The sequence below is a fragment of the Pseudoliparis swirei genome, chromosome 1, assembly GCF_029220125.1.
Source record: "Pseudoliparis swirei isolate HS2019 ecotype Mariana Trench chromosome 1, NWPU_hadal_v1, whole genome shotgun sequence".
NCBI lineage: Eukaryota > Metazoa > Chordata > Actinopteri > Perciformes > Liparidae > Pseudoliparis > Pseudoliparis swirei.
The window spans coordinates 138,511-155,540 of NC_079388.1; the positions used below are offsets into that span (position 1 = coordinate 138,511).

Sequence of the window (17,030 nt, forward strand, 5' to 3'; positions counted from 1 at the left end):
AGCGCGTTCCTCGGTCTGATCACAGGCCGAAGTCTCAGCTCAAAGGACTTCTCAAACACTTTATTCAGGATGACAAGTCACAGGCGACAGCCGGTACAAAGGGTCAATGACTTGTATAGATTTGCCACGCTGCACATCAGCCTTCTTCTCTGAAGGTCGGTGGCACAGGGGGGGGGGCCTCTGGTGGCCAGACCACGCACTACACGCTACACACTAGCTCCGCCCACCTCCAGTCCTTATCCAAAGCCGAGGGGTCGGGCCATTGTTCGATTCACAACCCGTGTGTTGGGGAAGCGTCCGACTGTCGGGCTCCAATGGCCGAAGCATGGAGAGGTGAGCTGGACCTCCTCTTAGGAGTCTTCCTTCTCTTGATACCTGGAACACGCATCATGTTGATCAGCAACAGACCACACAGCAGCACATGTTCACTGCCACCATCGTGCTCACCTGCAGTGGATACAGGTGAAGAAGACGGTCTGCCCTTCATCTGCAGACCTCATCTGCCTGGTGTGGTAAACCATGCCCTCTCTGTTGCAGCGGGAGCAGCGCCTGTCGATCTGTGGGGAGCAGGCGGTGAGCAGAGCCCCGTCACAGCCAGCGGTCAGCCAGCGGTCAGCCAGCGGCCGGTCTTACCACAGGCCCCTTCAGCTCAGAGTCCTCCTCGTCCTCCAGGGCCACGGACAGACGCTCCTCTGGGTTGAACAGCACCGTGGAGCGGACCTCCTGGCCGGAGAACTCTGGAGGATCAGAGACACGTCAGGAGGATCGACGGGGCGTCGCTCCAAGAACAATGGTTCAGATCCATGGTTCACATCTGGGATATGTTGGTGAATAACTGGCCACAGGGAGCTGACGACTTATAGTTTACTACTACTTATATAGTATACTATATACTACTATTCATAGTTTACTGTAGGACTATTTAGGGCACCCCGGTCATTGTTTCTGCGGTGCAACCACATGTTGGTACCGGGCCGGACGTGGGAGGGTTTTTTAAATAATAATTATTTTTCACTGCAGATGGAATCCAAGTTGTTTAGATCTTTCCAAACAGACATGCTCCTAAATGTCTGTCTTTAGCCGTGGTGCTGATGTCGGGCTGAACCCCCAGTGGATCTGAGAGCCGCTGGAGGCCTCCAGCCGTGTGCGTGTGCGTGTGCGTGTGTACCTGCGACCGGGATGCAGAAGGAGCAGCGGGGGCAGCGCACCGTGTCCTGCGCTCCGGGGAGAGGGAGCACGGTCCCACACTCACAGCAGAAGTTGGGATCACCACCAAAACACGCCATCTGTGTGAGGACAGCAGGAGGCGGGTCACCGCAGCAGGACTCACACATGGCACAGGCCACACTTTAACAAGCTCAGCAGGCGAGTTAGTCCATGTGGACTCATGTGTTATAGTTGTCCTGTGACTTCACTTGTTTACATTTAGGGGAGGAGTCACATTTAGAACGGCCTTATTTCTGTGTAGTTGTAATACGTAACGCTCGATTGTAGACTATTAGTCTCAGGTTTGGTTGATAATAACAAAGCATATTTATATAGCGTTAACATATCAAAACGAGAAGTAATATTTCACAGCAGAACAAAGGATACTATTCAATGCTGCTACACGCACATTTCTACATACATATATATTTACAAACATGAAGAAATCCGAACGTGGTCTGTAAACTACAAGTAGCCTACAAATCGGAAGTAACAGGGAGTGTGTTTCTGAGTGTTCTCTGAAGGCAGCGTGGAGCGTCTCCCACCGTGACGTCACTCACCGTTACGTCACTCACCGGCTTCAACCACACGAGCTTTCCGCGAGAAGAACAGGCGTCTAGAGAACAGGCGTCTAAAGGCGTCTAGAGAACAGGCGTCTAAAGGCGTCTAGAGAACAGGCGTCTAGAGGCGTCTAGAGGCGTCTAGAGAACAGGCGTCTAAAGGCGTCTAGAGAACAGGCGTCTAAAGGCGTCTAGAGAACAGGCGTCTAAAGGCGTCTAGAGAACAGGCGTCTAAAGGCGTCTAGAGAACAGGCGTCTAAAGGAGTATAGAGAACAGGCGTCTAGAGAACATGCGTCTAAAGGAGTATAGAGAACAGGCGTCTAGAGAACATGCGTCTAAAGGAGTATAGAGAACAGGCGTCTAACGGCGTCTAAAGATCAGCAGGTGTCTCCGGCTGCGCTGCTGCCGTAAGTTTGGTGGGTCCTTCGACTCCTCCAGTCGCATGCTGAGACGTCATCGAGCGCGAGCGGGCTGTCCACTGGACGCGACAGCTCAGCCCCGTGACTCAGGACCCCGCCGACATGCTCTCTGTCAGGATAAGACAAGCTGGATCTTATCTGCGGAGAATTACCTTCTTGATCAGAAACATACCGTATAAGACATTTAAAACATATATTTGTGAATTAAGGGACGTCAGGGGAGTCTCAAAACCACACACATGCCGTGAAGATCACACGTCGCACTGGCAATCCTATTTTAACTGCCACTTCAGGAGAGACTGAGTTACGAGGATTAGTTTGCATTGTCCAGGACAGTTCAGTGCAATAGCTGTTATTTCTGTAAGTCCACGTCCAGCAACCTAACGTTAGTTTCATTCATTAGGAGGATGAAATCAGGCATGTTGGTGGCCACCTTGAAACAATGTGAAAAGAAAGGACCCACAGTTGGAAAGCTTGGAGGAAGCTAGGAACTGATTGACCTTGAGTGGAACCAGAAAGGAAGACATCAGACATCTTGTTTCAAAAAGATGCAGAAAAGCTGGTTACTTCGAGACCGGATTACTGCAACTCCTTATGATCAGGCTGCTCTATAAGTCTCTGAGGTCAACTCCTTCTTATCAGGCTGCTCTATAAGTCTCTGAGGTCAACTCCTTATGATCAGGCTGCTCTATAAGTCTCTGAGGTCAACTCCTTCTTATCAGGCTGCTCTATAAGTCTCTGAGGTCAACTCCTTCTTATCAGGCTGCTCTATAAGTCTCTGAGGTCAACTCCTTATGATCAGGCTGCTCTATAAGTCTCTGAGGTCAACTCCTTCTTATCAGGCTGCTCTATAAGTCTCTGAGGTCAACTCCTTATGATCAGGCTGCTCTATAAGTCTCTGAGGTCAACTCCTTATGATCAGGCTGCTCTATAAGTCTCTGAGGTCAACTCCTTATTATCAGGCTGCTCTATAAGTCTCTGAGGTCAACTCCTTATGATCAGGCTGCTCTATAAGTCTCTGAGGTCAACTCCTTATCAGGCTGCTCTATAAGTCTCTGAGGTCAACTCCTTATGATCAGGCTGCTCTATAAGTCTCTGAGGTCAACTCCTTATGATCAGGCTGCTCTATAAGTCTCTGAGGTCAACTCCTTATCAGGCTGCTCTATAAGTCTCTGAGGTCAACCCCTTATCAGGCTGCTCTATAAGTCTCTGAGGTCAACTCCTTATCAGGCTGCTCTATAAGTCTCTTAGGTCAACTCCCACATCAGGCTGCTCTATAAGCCTCTACGGTCAACTCCTTATTATCAGGCTGCTCTATAAGTCTCTTTGGTCAACTCCTTATGATCAGGCTGCTCTATAAGTCTCTTAGGTCAACTCCTTATTATCAGGCTGCTCTATAAGTCTCTTAAGTCAACTCCTTATGATCAGGCTGCTCTATAAGTCTCTTAGGTCAACTCCTTATTATCAGGCTGCTCTATAAGTCTCTTAGGTCAACTCCTTATGATCAGGCTGCTCTATAAGTCTCTTAGGTCAACACCTTATTACCAGGCTGCTCTATAAGTCTCTTAGGTCAACTCCTTATCAGGCTGCTCTATAAGTCTCTTAGGTCAACTCCTTATTAGCAGGCTGCTCTATAAGTCTCTTAAGTCAACTCCTTTTGATCAGGCTGCTCTATAAGTCTCTAAGTCAACTCCTTATGATCAGGCTGCTCTATAAGTCTCTAGGTCAACCCTTATTATCAGGCTGCTCTATAAGTCTCTTAGGTCAACTCCCATGATCAGGCTGCTCTATAAGTCTCTGAAGGCAACTCCTTATTATCAGGCTGCTCTATAAGTCTCTTAGGTCAACTCCTTATGATCAGGCTGCTCTATAAGTCTTAGGTCAACCCCTTATCAGGCTGCTCTATAAGTCCTTAGGTCAACCCCCATGATCAGGCTGCTCTATAAGTCTCTTAGGTCAACTCCTTATGATCAGGCTGCTCTATAAGTCTCTTAGGTCAACTCCTTATTAGCAGGATGTTCTATACTCTATAAGTCTCTAAGTCAACTCCTTATGATCAGGCTGCTCTATAAGTCTCTTAAGTCAACTCCTTATTATCAGGCTGCTCTATAAGTCTCTTAGGTCAACTCCTTATGATCAGGCTGCTCTATAAGTCTCTTAGGTCAACTCCTTATTAGCAGGCTGCTCTATAAGTCTCTTAGGTCAACTCCTTATGATCAGGCTGCTCTATAAGTCTCTTAAGTCAACTTATTATCAGGCTGCTCTATAAGTCTCTTAAGTCAACTCCTTATGATCAGGCTGCTCTATAAGTCTCTTAGGTCATCTCCTTATTATCAGGCTGCTCTATAAGTCTCTTAAGTCAACTCCGCATTATCAGGCTGCTCCATAAGTCTCTTAGGTCAACTTATGATCAGGCTGCTCTATAAGTCTCTTTGGTCAACTCCTTATTATCAGGCTGCTCTATAAGTCTCTTAAGTCAACTCCTTATGATCAGGCTGCTCTATAAGTCTCTTAGGTCAACTCCTTATTATCAGTCTGCTCTATAAGTCGCTTAGGTCAACTCCTTTATCAGGCTGCTCTATAAGTCTCTTAGGTCAACTCCTTATTATCAGGCTGCTCTATAAGTCTCTTAGGTCAACTCCTTATTATCAGGCTGCTCTATAAGTCTCTTAGGTCAACTCCTTATTATCAGGCTGCTCTATAAGTCTCTTAGGTCAACTCCTTATTATCAGGCTGCTCTATAAGTCTCTTAGGTCAACTCCTTATGATCAGGCTGCTCTATAAGTCTCTTAGGTCAACTCCTTATTATCAGGCTGCTCTATAAGTCTCTTAGGTCAACTCCTTATTATCAGGCTGCTCTATAAGTCTCTTAGGTCAACTCCTTATTATCAGGCTGCTCTATAAGTCTCTTAGGTCAACTCCTTATGATCAGGCTGCTCTATAAGTCTCTTAGGTCAACTCCTTATTATCAGGCTGCTCTATAAGTCTCTTAGGTCAACTCCTTATGATCAGGCTGCTCTATAAGTCTCTTAGGTCAACTCCTTATGATCAGGCTGCTCTATAAGTCTCTTAGGTCAACCCCTTATTATCAGTCTGCTCTATAAGTCGCTTAGGTCAACTCCTTTATCAGGCTGCTCTATAAGTCTCTTAGGTCAACTCCTTATTATCAGGCTGCTCTATAAGTCGCTTAGGTCAACTCCTTTATCAGGCTGCTCTATAAGTCTCTTAGGTCAACTGCTTATTATCAGGCTGCTCTATAAGTCTCTTCGGTCAACTCCTTATTATCAGGCTGCTCTATAAGTCTCTTAGGTCAACTCCTTATTATCAGGCTGCTCTATAAGTCTCTTAGGTCAACTCCTTATGATCAGGCTGCTCTATAAGTCTCTTAGGTCAACCTTATTATCAGGCTGCTCTATAAGTCTCTTAGGTCAACTCCTTATGATCAGGCTGCTCTATAAGTCTCTTAGGTCAACTCCTTATTATCAGGCTGCTCTATAAGTCTCTTAGGTCAACTCCTTATGATCAGGCTGCTCTATAAGTCTCTTAGGTCAACTCCTTATTATCAGGCTGCTCTATAAGTCTCTTAGGTCAACTCCTTATTATCAGGCTGCTCTATAAGTCTCTTAGGTCAACTCCTTATTATCAGGCTGCTCTATAAGTCTCTTAGGTCAACTCCTTATTATCAGGCTGCTCTATAAGTCTCTTAGGTCAACTCCTTATGATCAGGCTGCTCTATAAGTCTCTTCAGTCAACTCCTTATTATCAGGCTGCTCGATAAGTCTCTTAGGTCAACTCCTTATGATCAGGCTGCTCTATAAGTCTCTTAGGTCAACTCCTTATTATCAGGCTGCTCTATAAGTCTCTTAAGTCAATCCGCATTATCAGGCTGCTCTATAAGTCTTTTAGGTCAACCCCTTTTGACCAGGCTGCTCTATAAGTCTCTTAAGTCAACTCCTTATGATCAGGCTGCTCTATAAGTCTCTTAGGTCAAACCCTTATTATCAGGTTGCTCTATAAGTCTCTATAGTCAACTCCTTATTATCAGGCTGCTCTATAAGTCTCTTAGGTCAACTCCTTATTATCAGGCTGCTCTATAAGTCTCTTAGGTCAACTCCTTATTATCAGGCTGCTCTATAAGTCTATAGTCAACTCCTTATGATCAGGCTGCTCTATAAGTCTCTAGGTCAACTCCTTATTATCAGGCTGCTCTATAAGTCTCTTAGGTCAACTCCTTATTATCAGGCTGCTCTATAAGTCTCTTAGGTCAACTCCTTATTATCAGGCTGCTCTATAAGTCTCTTAGGTCAACTCCTTATTATCAGGCTGCTCTATAAGTCTCTAGTTACAACTCCTTGTTATCAGGCTGCTCTATACGTCTCTTAAGTCAACCCCATTATCAGGCTGCTCTATAAGTCTCTAGGTCAACTCCTTATTATCAGGCTGCTCTATAAGTCTCTTAGGTCAACTCCTTATTATCAGGCTGCTCTATAAGTCTCTAGGTCAACTCCCATTATCAGGCTGCTCTATAAGTCTCTTAGGTCAACTCCTTATTATCAGGCTGCTCTATAAGTCTCTTAGGTCAACCCCATTATCAGGCTGCTCTATAAGTCTCTTAGGTCAACTCCTTATTATCAGGCTGCTCTATAAGTCTCTTAGGTCAACTCCTTATTATCAGGCTGCTCTATAAGTCTCTTAGGTCAACTCCTTATTATCAGGCTGCTCTATAAGTCTCTTAGGTCAACTCCTTATGATCAGGCTGCTCTATAAGTCTCTTAGGTCAACTCCCTATTATCAGGCTGCTCTATAAGTCTCTTAGGTCAACTCCTTATTATCAGGCTGCTCTATAAGTCTCTAAGTCAACTCCTTATTATCAGGCTGCTCTATAAGTCTCTTAGGTCAACTCCTTATGATCAGGCTGCTCTATAAGTCTCTTAGGTCAACTCATTATCAGGCTGCTCTATAAGTCTCTTAGGTCAACTCCTTATTATCAGGCTGCTCTATAAGTCTCTTAGGTCAACTCCTTATTATCAGGCTGCTCTATAAGTCTCTTAGGTCAACTCCTTATTATCAGGCTGCTCTATAAGTCTCTTAGGTCAACTCCTTATTATCAGGCTGCTCTATAAGTCTCTTAGGTCAACTCCTTATTATCAGGCTGCTCTATAAGTCTCTTAGGTCAACTCCTTATTATCAGGCTGCTCTATAAGTCTCTTAGGTCAACTCCTTATTATCAGGCTGCTCTATAAGTCTCTTAGGTCAACTCCTTATTATCAGGCTGCTCTATAAGTCTCTTAGGTCAACTCCCTATTATCAGGCTACTCTATATGTCTCTTAAGTCAACTCCTTATTATCAGGCTGCTCTATAAGTCTCGTAAGTCAACTCCTTATTATCAGGCTGCTCTATAAGTCTCTAAGTCAACTCCTTATTATCAGGCTGCTCTATAAGTCTCTTAGGTCAACTCCTTATTATCAGGCTGCTCTATAAGTCTCTTAGGTCAACTCCTTATCAGGCTGCTCTATAAGTCTCTTAGGTCAACTCCTTATTATCAGGTTGCTCTATAAGTCTCTTAAGTAAACTCCTTATCAGGCTGCTCTATAAGTCTTAAGTCAACTCCTTATTATCAGGCTGCTCTATAAGTCTCTTAGGTCAACTCCTTATTATCAGGCTGCTCTATAAGTCTCTTAGGTCAACTCCTTATTATCAGGCTGCTCTATAAGTCTCTTAGGTCAACTCCTTGTTATCAGGCTGCTCTATAAGTCTCTCAAGTCAACTCCTTATGATCAGGCTGCTCTATAAGTCTCTTAGGTCAACTCCTTAATATCAGGCTGCTCCATAAGTCTCTTAGGTCAACTCCTTATTATCAGGCTGCTCTATAAGTCTCTTAGGTCAACTCCTTATTATCAGGCTGCTCTATAAGTCTCTTAGGTCAACTCCTTATTATCAGGCTGCTCTATAAGTCTCTAAGTCAACTCCTTATTATCAGGCTGCTCTATAAGTCTCTTAGGTCAACTCCTTATTATCAGGCTGCTCTATAAGTCTCTTAGGTCAACTCCTTATTATCAGGCTGCTCTATAAGTCTCTTAGGTCAACTCCTTATTATCAGGCTGCTCTATAAGTCTCTTAGGTCAACTCCTTATTATCAGGCTGCTCTATAAGTCTCTTAGGTCAACTCCTTATTATCAGGCTGCTCTATAAGTCTCTTAGGTCAACTCCTTATGATCAGGCTGCTCTATAAGTCTCTTAGGTCAACTCCTTATTATCAGGCTGCTCTATAAGTCTCTTAGGTCAACTCCTTATTATCAGGCTGCTCTATAAGTCTCTTAGGTCAACTCCTTATTATCAGGCTGCTCTATAAGTCTCTTAGGTCAACTTATTATCAGGCTGCTCTATAAGTCTCTTAGGTCAACTCCTTATTATCAGGCTGCTCTATAAGTCTCTTAGGTCAACTCCTTATTATCAGGCTGCTCTATAAGTCTCTTAGGTCAACTCCTTATTATCAGGCTGCTCTATAAGTCTCTTAGGTCAACTCCTTATTATCAGGCTGCTCTATAAGTCTCTTAGGTCAACTCCTTATTATCAGGCTGCTCTATAAGTCCCTTAGGTCAACTCCTTATTATCAGGCTGCTCTATAAGTCTCTTAGGTCAACTCCTTATTATCAGGCTGCTCTATAAGTCTCTTAGGTCAACTCCTTATTATCAGGCTGCTCTATAAGTCTCTTAGGTCAACTCCTTATGATCAGGCTGCTCTATAAGTCGCTTAAGTCAACTCATTATAATGCTGCTCTATAAGTCAACTCCTTATCAGGCTGCTCTATAAGTCTCTTCGGTCAACTCCTTATTATCAGGCTGCTCTATAAGTCTCTATTGTCAACTCCTTATGATCAGGCTGCTCTATAAGTCTCTTAGGTCAACTCCTTATTATCAGGCTGCTCTATAAGTCTCTTAGGTCAACTCCTTATTATCAGGCTGCTCTATAAGTCTCTTAGGTCAACTCATGATCAGGCTGCTCTATAAGTCTCTTAGGTCAACTCCTTATTATCAGGCTGCTCTATAAGTCTCTTAGGTCAACTCCTTATTATCAGGCTGCTCTATAAGTCTCTTAGGTCAACTCCTTATCAGGCTGCTCTATAAGTCTCTTAGGTCAACTTATTATCAGGCTGCTCTATAAGCCTCTACGGTCAACTCCTTATTATCAGGCTGCTCTATAAGTCTCTTAGGTCAACTCCTTATTATCAGGCTGCTCTATAAGTCTCTTAGGTCAACTCCTTATTATCAGGCTGCTCTATAAGTCTCTTAGGTCAACTCCTTATGATCAGGCTGCTCTATAAGTCTCTTAGGTCAACTCCTTATTATCAGGCTGCTCTATAAGTCTCTTAGGTCAACTCCTTATTATCAGGCTGCTCTATAAGTCTCTTAGGTCAACTCCTTATTATCAGGCTGCTCTATAAGTCTCTAAGTCAACTCCTTATTATCAGGCTGCTCTATAAGTCTCTTAGGTCAACTCCTTATTATCAGGCTGCTCTATAAGTCTCTTAGGTCAACTCCTTATTATCAGGCTGCTCTATAAGTCTCTTAGGTCAACTCCTTATTATCAGGCTGCTCTATAAGTCTCTTAGGTCAACTCCTTATTATCAGGCTGCTCTATAAGTCTCTTAGGTCAACTCCTTATTATCAGGCTGCTCTATAAGTCTCTTAGGTCAACTCCTTATTATCAGGCTGCTCTATAAGTCTCTTAGGTCAACTCCTTATTATCAGGCTGCTCTATAAGTCTCTTAGGTCAACTCCTTATTATCAGGCTGCTCTATAAGTCTCTTAGGTCAACTCCTTATTATCAGGCTGCTCTATAAGTCTCTTAGGTCAACTCCTTATTATCAGGCTGCTCTATAAGTCTCTTAGGTCAACTCCTTATTATCAGGCTGCTCTATAAGTCTCTTAGGTCAACTCCTTATTATCAGGCTGCTCTATAAGTCTCTTAGGTCAACTCCTTATTATCAGGCTGCTCTATAAGTCTCTTAGGTCAACTCCTTATTATCAGGCTGCTCTATAAGTCTCTTAGGTCAACTCCTTATTATCAGGCTGCTCTATAAGTCTCTTAGGTCAACTCCTTATTATCAGGCTGCTCTATAAGTCTCTTAGGTCAACTCCTTATTATCAGGCTGCTCTATAAGTCTCTTAGGTCAACTCCTTATTATCAGGCTGCTCTATAAGTCTCTTAGGTCAACTCCTTATTATCAGGCTGCTCTATAAGTCTCTTAGGTCAACTCCTTATTATCAGGCTGCTCTATAAGTCTCTTAGGTCAACTCCTTATTATCAGGCTGCTCTATAAGTCTCTTAGGTCAACTCCTTATTATCAGGCTGCTCTATAAGTCTCTTAGGTCAACTCCTTATTATCAGGCTGCTCTATAAGTCTCTTAGGTCAACTCCTTATTATCAGGCTGCTCTATAAGTCTCTTAGGTCAACTCCTTATGATCAGGCTGCTCTATAAGTCTCTAAGTCAACTCCTTATGATCAGGCTGCTCTATAAGTCTCTGAGATCAACTCCTTATGATCAGGCTGCTCTATAAGTCTCTTAGGTCAACTCCTTATTAGCAGGATGTTCTATACTCTATAAGTCTCTATAGTCAACTCCTTATTATCAGGCTGCTCTATATGTCTCTTAGGTCAACTCCTTATTATCAGGCTGCTCTATAAGTCTCTTGTCAACTCCTTATTATCAGTCTGCTCTATACGTCTCTTAGGTCAACTCCTTATTATCAGGCTGCTCTATAAGTCTCTTAAGTCAACTCCTTATTATCAGGCTGCTCTATAAGTATCTCTTCAACTCCTTATTATCAGGCTGCTCCATAAGTCTCTTAGGTCAACTCCTTATTATCAGGCTGCTCTATAAGTCTCTAGGTCAACTCCTTATTATCAGGCTGCTCTATAAGTCTCTTAGGTCAACTCCTTATCAGGCTGCTCTATAAGTCTCTTAGGTCAACTCCTTATTATCAGGCTGCTCTATAAGTCTCTTAGGTCAACTCCTTATCAGGCTGCTCTATAAGTCTCTTAGGTCAACTCCTTATTATCAGGCTGCTCTATAAGTCTCTTAGGTCAACTCCTTATTATCAGGCTGCTCTATAAGTCTCTTAGGTCAACTCCTTATTATCAGGCTGCTCTATAAGTCTCTAGGTCAACTCCTTATTATCAGGCTGCTCTATAAGTCTCTTAGGTCAACTCCTTACCAGGCTGCTCTATAAGTCTCTTAGGTCAACTCCTTATTATCAGGCTGCTCTATAAGTCTCTTAGGTCAACTCCTTATTATCAGGCTGCTCTATAAGTCTCTTAGGTCAACTCCTTATTATCAGGCTGCTCTATAAGTCTCTTAAGTCAACTCCTTATTATCAGGCTGCTCTATAAGTCAACTCCTTATTATCAGGCTGCTCTATAAGTCTCTTAGGTCAACTCCTTATTATCAGGCTGCTCTATAAGTCTCTTAGGTCAACTCCTTATTATCAGGCTGCTCTATAAGTCTCTTAGGTCAACTCCTTATGATCAGGCTGCTCTATAAGTCTCTTAGGTCAACTCCTTATTATCAGGCTGCTCTATAAGTCTCTTAGGTCAACTCCTTATTATCAGGCTGCTCTATAAGTCTCTTAGGTCAACTCCTTATTATCAGGCTGCTCTATAAGTCTCTAGTCAACTCCTTATTATCAGGCTGCTCTATAAGTCCTTAGGTCAACCCCATTATCAGGCTGCTCTATAAGTCTCTTAGGTCAACTCCTTATTATCAGGCTGCTCTATAAGTCTCTTAGGTCAACTCCTTATTATCAGGCTGCTCTATAAGTCTCTTAGGTCAACTCCTTATTATCAGGCTGCTCTATAAGTCTCTTAGGTCAACTCCTTATTATCAGGCTGCTCTATAAGTCTCTAGGTCAACTCCTTATGATCAGGCTGCTCTATAAGTCTCTTAGGTCAACTCCCATTATCAGGCTGCTCTATAAGTCTCTTAGTCAACTCCTTATTATCAGGCTGCTCTATAAGTCTCTTAGGTCAACTCCTTATTATCAGGCTGCTCTATAAGTCTCTTAGGTCAACTCCTTATTATCAGGCTGCTCTATAAGTCTCTATCGTCAACTCCTTATTATCAGGCTGCTCTATAAGTCTCTTAGGTCAACTCCTTATTATCAGGCTGCTCTATAAGTCTCTTAGGTCAACTCCTTATTATCAGGCTGCTCTATAAGTCTCTTAGGTCAACTCCATTATCAGGCTGCTCCATAAGTCTCTAGGTCAACTCCATTATCAGGCTGCTCTATAAGTCTCTTAGGTCAACTCCTTATTATCAGGCTGCTCTATAAGTCTCTTAGGTCAACTCCTTATTATCAGGCTGCTCTATAAGTCTCTTAGGTCAACTCCTTATTATCAGGCTGCTCTATAAGTCTCTTAGGTCAACTCCTTATTATCAGGCTGCTCTATAAGTCTCTTAGGTCAACTCCTTATTATCAGGCTGCTCTATAAGTCTCTTAGGTCAACCCCATTATCAGGCTGCTCTATAAGTCTCTTAGGTCAACTCCTTATTATCAGGCTGCTCTATAAGTCTCTTAGGTCAACTCCTTATTATCAGGCTGCTCTATAAGTCTCTTAGGTCAACTCCTTATTATCAGGCTGCTCTATAAGTCTCTTAGGTCAACTCCTTATTATCAGGCTGCTCTATAAGTCTCTTAGGTCAACTCCTTATTATCAGGCTGCTCTATAAGTCTCTTAGGTCAACTCCTTATTATCAGGCTGCTCTATAAGTCTCTTAGGTCAACTCCTTATTATCAGGCTGCTCTATAAGTCTCTTAGGTCAACTCCTTATTATCAGGCTGCTCTATAAGTCTCTTAGGTCAACTCCTTATTATCAGGCTGCTCTATAAGTCTCTTAGGTCAACTCCTTATTATCAGGCTGCTCTATAAGTCTCTTAGGTCAACTCCTTATTATCAGGCTGCTCTATAAGTCTCTTAGGTCAACTCCTTATTATCAGGCTGCTCTATAAGTCTCTTAGGTCAACTCCTTATTATCAGGCTGCTCTATAAGTCTCTGAGGTCAACTCCTTATTATCAGGCTGCTCTATAAGTCTCTTAGGTCAACTCCTTATTATCAGGCTGCTCTATAAGTCTCTTAGGTCAACTCCTTATTATCAGGCTGCTCTATAAGTCTCTTAGGTCAACTCCATTATCAGGCTGCTCTATAAGTCTCTTAGGTCAACTCCATTATCAGGCTGCTCTATAAGTCTCTAGGTCAACCCTTATTATCAGGCTGCTCTATAAGTCTCTTAGGTCAACTCCTTATTATCAGGCTGCTCTATAAGTCTCTTAGGTCAACTCCTTATTATCAGGCTGCTCTATAAGTCTCTTAGGTCAACTCCTTATGATCAGGCTGCTCTATAAGTCTCTTAGGTCAACTCCTTATTATCAGGCTGCTCTATAAGTCTCTTAGGTCAACTCCTTATTATCAGGCTGCTCTATAAGTCTCTTAGGTCAACTCCTTATTATCAGGCTGCTCTATAAGTCTCTTTGGTCAACTCCTTATTATCAGGCTGCTCTATAAGTCTCTTAGGTCAACTCCTTATTATCAGGCTGCTCTATAAGTCTCTTAGGTCAACTCCTTATTATCAGGCTGCTCTATAAGTCTCTTAGGTCAACTCCTTATTATCAGGCTGCTCTATAAGTCTCTTAGGTCAACTCCTTATGATCAGGCTGCTCTATAAGTCTCTTAGGTCAACTCCTTATTATCAGGCTGCTCTATAAGTCTCTTAGGTCAACTCCTTATTATCAGGCTGCTCTATAAGTCGTCAACCCCATTATCAGGCTGCTCTATAAGTCTCTTAGGTCAACTCCTTATGATCAGGCTGCTCTATAAGTCTACTCGGTCAACTCCTTATTATCAGGCTGCTCTAAGTCTTAGGTCAACCCCATGATCAGGCTGCTCTATAAGTCTTAGGTCAACCCCATTATCAGGCTGCTCTATAAGTCTCTTAGGTCAACCCTTATCAGGCTGCTCTATAAGTCTCTTAGGTCAACTCCTTATTATCAGGCTGCTCTATAAGTCTCTTTGGTCAACTCCTTATTATCAGGCTGCTCTATAAGTCTCTTTGGTCAACTCCTATTATCAGGCTGCTCTATAAGTCTCTTAGGTCAACTCTTATTATCAGGCTGCTCTATAAGTCTCTTAGGTCAACCCTTATTATCAGGCTGCTCTATAAGTCTCTTCGGTCAACTCCTTATTATCAGGCTGCTCTATAAGTCTTCGGTCAACTCCTTATTATCAGGCTGCTCTATAAGTCTTTGGTCAACTCCTTATTATCAGGCTGCTCTATAAGTCTCTTTGGTCAACTCCTTATTATCAGGCTGCTCTATAAGTCTCTTAGGTCAACTCCTTATTATCAGGCTGCTCTATAAGCCTCTACGGTCAACTCCTTATTATCAGGCTGCTCTATAAGTCTCTTTGGTCAACTCCTTATCAGGCTGCTCTATAAGTCTCTGAGGTCAACTCCTTATGATCAGGCTGCTCTATAAGTCTCTTAGGTCAACTCCTTATCAGGCTGCTCTATAAGTCTCTGAGGTCAACTCCTTATGATCAGGCTGCTCTATAAGTCTCTTAGGTCAACTCCTTATTATCAGGCTGCTCTATAAGTCTCTTAGGTCAACTCCTTATGATCAGGCTGCTCTATAAGTCTCTTAGGTCAACTCCTTATTATCAGGCTGCTCTATAAGTCTCTTAGGTCAACTCCTTATGATCAGGCTGCTCTATAAGTCTCTTAGGTCAACTCCTTATTATCAGGCTGCTCTATAAGTCTCTTAGGTCAACTCCTTATTATCAGGCTGCTCTATAAGTCTCTTAGGTCAACTCCTTATTATCAGGCTGCTCTATAAGTCTCTTAGGTCAACTCCTTATGATCAGGCTGCTCTATAAGTCTCTTAGGTCAACTCCTTATGATCAGGCTGCTCTATAAGTCTCTTAGGTCAACTCCTTATTATCAGGCTGCTCTATAAGTCGCTTAGGTCAACTCCTTTATCAGGCTGCTCTATAAGTCTCTTAGGTCAACTGCTTATTATCAGGCTGCTCTATAAGTCTCTTCGGTCAACTCCTTATGATCAGGCTGCTCTATAAGTGTTAAGTCAACTCCTTATTATCAGGCTGCTCTATAAGTCTCTTAGGTCAACTCCTTATTATCAGGCTGCTCTATAAGTCTCTTAGGTCAACTCCTTATTATCAGGCTGCTCTATAAGTCTCTTAGGTCAACTCCTTATCAGGCTGCTCTATAAGTCTCTTAGGTCAACTCCTTATCAGGCTGCTCTATAAGTCTCTTAGGTCAACTCCTTATTATCAGGCTGCTCTATAAGTCTCTTAGGTCAACTCCTTATTATCAGGCTGCTCTATAAGTCTCATAGGTCAACTCCTTATTATCAGGCTGCTCTATAAGTCTCTTAGGTCAACTCCTTATTATCAGGCTGCTCTATAAGTCTCTTAGGTCAACTCCTTATGATCAGGCTGCTCTATAAGTATCTTAGGTCAACTCATTATCAGGCTGCTCCATAAGTCTCTTAGGTCAACTCCTTATTATCAGGCTGCTCTATAAGTCTCTTAGGTCAACTCCTTATCAGGCTGCTCTATACGTCTCTTAAGTCAACTCCTTATGATCAGGCTGCTCTATAAGTCTCTTAGGTCAACTCCTTATTATCAGGCTGCTCTATAAGTCTCTTAGGTCAACTCCTTATGATCAGGCTGCTCTATAAGTCTCTTAGGTCAACTCCTTATTATCAGGCTGCTCTATAAGTCTCTTAGGTCAACTCCTTATGATCAGGCTGCTCTATAAGTCTCTTAGGTCAACTCCTTATTATCAGGCTGCTCTATAAGTCTCTTAGGTCAACTCCTTATGATCAGGCTGCTCTATAAGTCTCTTAGGTCAACTCATTATCAGACTGCTCTATAAGTCTCTGAGATCAACTCCTTATTATCAGGCTGCTCTATAAGTCTCTTAGGTCAACTCCTTATGATCAGGCTGCTCTATAAGTCTCTGAGGTCAACTCCTTATTATCAGGCTGCTCTATAAGTCTCTGAGGTCAACTCCTTATTATCAGGCTGCTCTATAAGTCTCTGAGGTCAACTCCTTATGATCAGGCTGCTCTATAAGTCTCTGAGGTCAACTCCTTATGATCAGGCTGCTCTATAAGTCTCTGAGGTCAACTCCTTATTATCAGGCTGCTCTATAAGTCTCTGAGGTCAACTCCTTATTATCAGGCTGCTCTATAAGTCTCTGAGGTCAACTCCTTATCAGGCTGCTCTATAAGTCTCTGAGGTCAACTCCTTATTATCAGGCTGCTCTATAAGTCTCTTAGGTCAACTCCTTATTATCAGGCTGCTCTATAAGTCTCTTAGGTCAACTCCTTATTATCAGGCTGCTCTATAAGTCTCTTAGGTCAACTCCATTATCAGGCTGCTCTATAAGTCTCTTAGGTCAACTCCTTATGATCAGGCTGCTCTATAAGTCTCTTAGGTCAACTCCTTATTATCAGGCTGCTCTATAAGTCTCTTAGGTCAACTCCTTATTATCAGGCTGCTCTATAAGTCTCTTAGGTCAACTCCTTATGATCAGGCTGCTCTATAAGTCTCTTAGGTCAACTCCTTATTATCAGGCTGCTCTATAAGTCTCTTAGGTCAACTCCTTATTATCAGGCTGCTCTATAAGTCTCTTAGGTCAACTCCTTATTATCAGGCTGCTCTATAAGTCTCTTAGGTCAACTCCTTATTATCAGGCTGCTCTATAAGTCTCTTAGGTCAACTCCTTATTATCAGGCTGCTCTATAAGTCTCTTAGGTCAACTC

The 17,030-nt window shown here is 42.7% G+C and overlaps 1 protein-coding gene across 5 annotated transcripts in view; it reads right to left on the reverse strand.

The window, feature by feature from the left end:
- Window positions 1-45: 45 nt before the first annotated feature.
- The window catches only part of mgat1b (alpha-1,3-mannosyl-glycoprotein 2-beta-N-acetylglucosaminyltransferase b), a 34,246-nt gene continuing 17,261 nt past the window's right edge, over window positions 46-17,030 (reverse strand). For 2 of the 5 annotated variants that reach the window (XM_056415837.1, XM_056415862.1), the window contains 4 exons: window positions 1,169-1,286; window positions 634-737; window positions 448-557; window positions 46-375 (listed from right to left, as the gene is read on the reverse strand). In XM_056415837.1, the coding sequence (XP_056271812.1) occupies window positions 351-375; window positions 448-557; window positions 634-737; window positions 1,169-1,286 (357 nt within the window). In that variant the 3' untranslated portion in view covers window positions 46-350. Of the gene's footprint in view, window positions 376-447; window positions 558-633; window positions 738-1,168; window positions 2,325-17,030 lie in introns of those variants that run through there. The other 3 variants (XM_056415872.1, XM_056415855.1, XM_056415847.1) reach the window with 3 other exon arrangements.